The sequence below is a fragment of the Etheostoma spectabile genome, chromosome 17, assembly GCF_008692095.1.
Source record: "Etheostoma spectabile isolate EspeVRDwgs_2016 chromosome 17, UIUC_Espe_1.0, whole genome shotgun sequence".
Taxonomy (NCBI): Eukaryota; Metazoa; Chordata; class Actinopteri; order Perciformes; family Percidae; genus Etheostoma; species Etheostoma spectabile.
Genome location: NC_045749.1, coordinates 7,400,063 through 7,406,342, shown reverse-complemented (window position 1 = coordinate 7,406,342; position 6,280 = coordinate 7,400,063). Strand labels below are relative to the sequence as shown.

The 6,280-nt window shown below is 40.1% G+C and overlaps 1 protein-coding gene across 3 annotated transcripts in view; it reads left to right on the top strand.

Annotated features, from left to right (window-relative positions):
• The window catches only part of map3k21 (mitogen-activated protein kinase kinase kinase 21), a 25,874-nt gene that overhangs the window by 16,819 nt on the left and 2,775 nt on the right, over positions 1-6,280 (top strand). For 2 of the 3 annotated variants that reach the window (XM_032540945.1, XM_032540947.1), the window contains exons 4-9: positions 375-550; positions 2,294-2,534; positions 2,635-2,757; positions 3,223-3,318; positions 4,850-5,000; positions 5,273-5,367. In XM_032540945.1, coding sequence (XP_032396836.1) covers positions 375-550; positions 2,294-2,534; positions 2,635-2,757; positions 3,223-3,318; positions 4,850-5,000; positions 5,273-5,367 — 882 coding nt within the window. The remainder of the gene's footprint in view (positions 1-374; positions 551-2,293; positions 2,535-2,634; positions 2,758-3,222; positions 3,319-4,849; positions 5,001-5,272; positions 5,368-6,280) is intronic. The other variant, XM_032540946.1, reaches the window with a different exon arrangement.

The following is a 6,280-nucleotide window of genomic DNA, read 5'->3' as shown; positions in this document are numbered from 1 at the left end:
ACAGCACCGTCGCCTGCATCAGCGTTACCATATGACAATAGACGCGCACTTCTTGCATTTTTTATTTCATTTTATTTACCCGAGTCTTGTTCAGAATCCGTAACATAATAATAACACTGCAGAATGTAGCATGTCCTGAAAAAAGTCTGATTTTAATAAAGTGAATGGCCATTTTTCTTTTTCTTTTTTTTTTAAATAAAGATCTTAGTCCCATAATCATCCAGAAATCTATCTGTAGATTTCTTATTTTCTCACTCATTATCAAAGATGGCCTCCAATGACATGTCATTGATATTGATTGGGAGTATGTGATTTCTGGTGACAGTGTTTCTTAATGTTTCAATCTTAACGTTGAAATGTGTGTGTGTCTCCAGAGTGCTGGGACCAAGACCCCCACGTGCGTCCTTCCTTCTCCTGCATCCTGGAGCAGCTGTCTGCCATCGAGGAGGCGGTGATGGCCACCATGCCTCAGGACTCCTTCCACAGCATGCAGGATGACTGGCGTGTGGAGATCCAGGAGATGTTTGATGAGCTCAGGACCAAAGAGAAGGTAAGGCAGAGTGACGTAACACAAACATAAATATATGAGCCACTGACATTACATCATAAACACACTATGAGGGCTGGCAGGTGGTTAGATGCATTAAAATCGATTGATTGAAAATGCATGTTTTATTGCTTACCTCTGTCTCACACACAGTGGGTTGAAACCTGACATACAGTATATGTTACTGACCTTCTATACTTCTTGCACTATTCTCCACTCTTTTAGTGATGAAACATGTTTAATAATCTGCTATTGAGATTTGGTATAACCATGCAGAATTGCTTGGGACAGTTTTTTCAAACTAAACGGCTTAGTTGGTTACTTTTAGTGGAAAAGCTAATGGCGCTTTAACAAAACGAGTCATTAATGCCAACATGCTCTAGCGTACTTCCCCTTGTTAAGATCTTAATCTGCTTCCTGTATTAATCTCACATCGCTGGCTTAAAGAGGGGGGTTAATTAGTGTTTGTAAAAACAGCAGTATCAGCACACAGAGTTGGGTCAACGACTGAACGGCACAGATATTAAAAAGCTCCATGTGTTGCTTTTTTTTAATCAAAAAACTTCATTTCTGCCTTATAATTAATAATTGTACGCTCTTTGAATGATGTATTTATGTATTCTACCTGGTTCTAGTCTAATCAGTTATGCTAAACCACCTTTTTAACATACACCCTCATTATGTAACTTCTAGTTATCCAAATCATTATTTAAATGCTGGATTGATATAACAACGCCTCATCATGACTTAAAAACCCTAAAAAGTTGGCCCTTGTATGTAAATCTTTTATAAATCAAAATAGATAAACAGCTTTAAGCTTTAATTATCTAACATTTTCCCATTGTAAATTTCACAAGATTTCTTGTACAGTTAAACACTGTATCAGCAGATTTCCTGTAAATGTCCCACAGTAATCTGTGTCTAGGTGGGTGGCTGAAGTGGCTTGACTGTAAAGCTGCTTCATGGAAGTCATCCAGTAAGGATTATTATTACTCAGCCAAGAGCAATTAAAGAGAAAATGGAGGGAATGAAGAAAGAGTAAGCCATGGGAGGAGACAAGACTGGTTAGCTTTGTAACACAGCCTGAAACAGCAGGCAGTAATCTCCTGAAACCAACTTGTTATAGAAGGAGTTATCTAATACACGGCTAACACACTTTTATAGATGTCTGTCTGCAAAAGCTTTTCTCTTGTTGTGTGGGAACTATAACTTGTCTTCCAATAGAATTGTGTCTAAAACCCAAATATTTAATGTGGCCATGTGTAGACATTAGGAGGAACACAGTTTATTAGAAAGTTTAACAATTAGCACAAATATAAAACAGAAGCTTGACTGTAAAAGTACCCCACAGTTTAATAACAATCCAAAGAGGTTCTTAGAAGTACTTTCCGGATCCAACGCTTTCCCACTAAACAATGGCAATAGTATATTTTAAAAGAGTACTCGCCAAAAAAAAATCTAAATCGATGCAGCAGAACCAGATATTCTGTTTGGGTCAGAGATTTAATTTAGCCTTGTGTTTAATGACGCTACCTATCTGTCGGCTGTAACCTAAAACAGGCCTTACTGGAGCTGAAGATGTCTGTCGGATTGTCTTACCTCTTTCTCTGCTTTGCTTATGGAGGTGTTCATTTTCAGATAAGACAAACTGCAGCACATCCTCCTGGAGCAAAACAAAAATATATGTGAACTTAAGTCTCTCTGCCAATTTAACCATATATGTATCTTAATACCTGGTTCTTCCAGGAGCTACGTTCCAGAGAAGAGGAGCTGACGCGAGCCGCCCTCCAGCATAAGTCGCAGGAGGAGCTGTTGAAGCGTCGGGAGCAGCAGCTGGCAGAGCGGGAGATCAACGTGCTGGAGAGAGAGCTCAACATCCTCATTTTCCAGCTCAACAAAGATAAACCCAACGTGAAGAAGAGGAAAGGCAAATTCAAACGTTCCCGCCTCAAACTGAAGGATGGAAACCGCATCAGCCTGCCCTCAGGTGAGTGCTGGACATTGTACTAAGGATGTTGGTTTATGGTCTTCCTAAGTATATTTATTCTGAGATTGTAAGGACCATATGTGCATGTTGCATTTTGCAGACTTTCAGCATAAGATCACCGTGCAGGCGTCGCCTTCTATGGACAAGAGGAGAAGCCTTCATAGCACCAGCTCTTCTCCTCCCAGCAGTCCCACACTAATTCCCCGACTACGAGCCATTCAGCGTAAGTTGAGTTTGTTTATTTTTCATATTTATGTTTTCCTTAGTGTCCGGTATGATTGTCTCCTAAACCTTTGTGTGCATTGTGTATTTCTTGGTTTGGATTTAAATCAAATTTGCTTAATACAACTTGCTAAAAATACAACTTCTGAATAAATCACATCAACTCTCTGAGAATTTCAGGGAACATAGGAACACTCGTGTCACAATGACAACAACTGTGTGAACAAAAGCTCCAGAGCCACAAGCAGTCAGCCGGTTGTTTGATGTTGTTAGGCGCACACTAAGTGACCAACTGAAACAAACTCCTCTTGAGCATTTCTGGTAAATGCTGATATTCAGACAGAAAACGCAGATTTTCTGTTTCACAGCACATTTAACGATATGCTCCTAGCTTAGAATACACTGTCAATACTTGTGTCATAAAGCTCATGTTGGTTAGAGGTAACATGTATGTTTCCCTCCTCAGTGATGCCCCACACGCGGAGGGACAGTTTGTATGTTTACCAACAGGATGTTGATCTGACCAGTGAGCTCACAACCTCCTGTGGGCTCAGGAGGAAAGGCAAGCTAGTGGCTACCCACATGCAGCGTTGCTGTGGCTAATAGGACCATGGCTGCATATGAAGTTTGGCTAACTTTGATATTATAAGGGTTTGATGCCTAACAGCTTCCTATCGGTGGGGATTGTTTGTGCTGATTGACAAGCTTTTCCTGATGTGTGGATTATAACAAGGCTTTGGTGTTTGCTGCTGGGTTAAAATTGGTACTTTAGGAAATTTAGTTATTTAAATTATTGGAGTTTTTATAAAACAAACTGGTGGTGCTGTTGATTACAGTTTTTTTCCAACTGCTTAAACACAAAATCTTTTCATGTTACACGATTTTTGAAAACCTCTTACTCAAAGTGCAAAACTACACACAAAATCCAAATCCATAAGCTATTTCTCAGCCTTTCTCTCAGTTTTCAGTTGCATAAAACACTTTTTATAGAAAACACTACATACAATTCTCTACCTAAGACACAAAAATCTAACAGGCATTGACTTGCTTTTCTTTTCCAAACACAACCAATCAAAATGCTACTCTTATTTACAAGGGTGCACACACACTCCTCCCATGTGCAAACACATTATGCGTAACTGAACTCTAACCAATCACAGCTTTAATATAGGCCTATACATACTGTAGGTCAAAGGTCAGATTACCTATTTTGAACAATGGATGCCAACAATAGACAGAGAGGAAGGGGGAGGAGGGAGAGACGGGACGACAACAAGGAGGAGGAGGGAACAAGAGAAAGAAGAAGAGCCAGGGCTCACACTCATCATGTGATCAACCATGGATTGACCACGAGAGAAGCCCATCTTCAGTAGCTTTACAGTGGCGTCCATACTTGAAACCTTCAGAAATGAGAACAGGCATCCAACTATCTAATGACTATTTTCTAGCACTATAAATCAATCAGACTTTGTTTTGCACAAAGTGTATACAATAGAAAAAGAGACATATTTTTGAAAATGTGTGTTGGAAAAAAACTGTAACACATTTTCCTAGTTATGGGAATGTTGGCCCTAGTCGGTTGCGCCGACGTCTTTGGTGGATCTTCACACCTTCACAATGACTAACCCACAACAAGAAGAAGCTTTCATAACAACAGCGTTTTGGGTTTGGTTTTCCGCTTTTAGGCTTTTTGATTTTACATTTCCAGAAATGAATATACATTGGTAATATTTTCTAGAAAAGGTTCAATAGTAACTTCAAATCTTCCTGAATCAAACAGTTATTTTAAAAAAGAGATTTTGATCCATTTAGTGTAGAAAGGCCTTTGAATAAACTTTTAAGAGTGAACACCTATGGGGTATGTGGATATTTAGACTTTTTAATCACTCTTTGACTACATAGATGGAGAAGGAGACATCAAAGAAAATTTCAAGAGAAAGATTACGACAGAGATTTTGCAGATGGCAAAATAACCTTTTTTAAATAATCTACACATGTACACCATATTCCCTGTCAGGGCCATGGTCTTTCTAATAACACCTTCCTGCAGTTGTTTGAGTCTGTGGTAACACTTATGATCACTGTGTTAACAGTTACTCAAGATGAGAGCAACCGAACATGGGGCCGCAGCACCCTCTTCAGGCCAGAGGAGTTTGATGACGTGAAAAAAGGAATCAAGAAGAAAGGAAGAACCTGGGGCCCTAGTTCAGTACAGAGCAAAGAAAGGCCTGCTGCTGCTGAGAGGTAGAGTGCATATATATATGCTATATACACACACACACATGCACACACAGAAAAATAGACTACTAATTTTTCAATCATATATCACGGTGGAGAGCATTTGCTTTCTGTTTCAAAACATAACCACACCCTAATGCCTAAGTGTTATTTTCGACTCATCTTTATGTTTCATACAGTAATATAACATAAGGTAACATACCAAAAAAATATAAGTGTAAATAATTTATTTTTAACTTTTTGTTGTGTGGCCTCTGTTACTGGGCATTGTTTTTCAGAGTGCGTCCTCTGTCAGACGGCAGTAACCCCTGGTCCACAAGCCTGGTCAAGTCCCAGAAGTCTGTCCCCCTCGCTGCCCTGTTTGCTGAACAAGGTCAGCTCAAAATCCATTGGGGTGCTGTGCAATTTTAAAATTTAAATTTACAGAAAGATATTTCATATACATTTGATAATTGAGTAATTATCGTGGAAATTTGCTCTGCCTGAACAGGTTTTAAAAAAATGCGTGTGCTTGTGCTTGTTTACTTGATTTAAAATAGGGTTTAATGTCCTACATTTGCCTTTCAGGTTTATCAGACAATCACAATTAAGTAATGTGTGGTTAAGTGTCAAGAACTCATACATTTCATTTCATTTATAAAAGACAACGCACATTAAATCAACATTTCTGTAAATGTCCCAGTGTTAGCTGGCTAATTTTCAACTGCAGTCCTTTGGCCAGATGTTTTAAGACTAGAGCAACAGGAAACAGCAAGAAATTAGTACAGGTTAAAACGTACAGACAGAAGTCAATAAAGGCGCTGACACACCAACCCGATTATCGGCCGCTGGACAGTCTGTCGAGGTCGTGACTAAAGTCTGTTTGGTGTGTTCCGTGTCATCGTCACTCGGAGGAGCGGTCAGCTTTAATTTCAGCCGATTTAACTTGTTGAATCGGTAGGTGGGCCGTTGGACTCAACGACCAATCTTCAGACCAATCCTCCAGACCTCCAGATCCTTCAGGTTTTGGGGCTGTTGCAGGGAAATACGGACTTTCAGCTCCCCTCCAGAGATTTTCTATTGGGTTCAGGCCTGGAGACTGAGATGCTTCTTACAGAGCCACTCCTTAGTTGTCTTGCCTGTGTGTTTCGGGTTGTTGCTATGCTGGAAGACCCAGCCACGACCCATCTTCAATGCTCTTACTGAGGGAAGGAGATCGTTGGCCAAGATCTCGCGATACATGGCCCCATCCATCCTCCCCTCAATACAGTGCAGTTGTCCTGTCCCCTTTGCAGAAAAGCATCCCC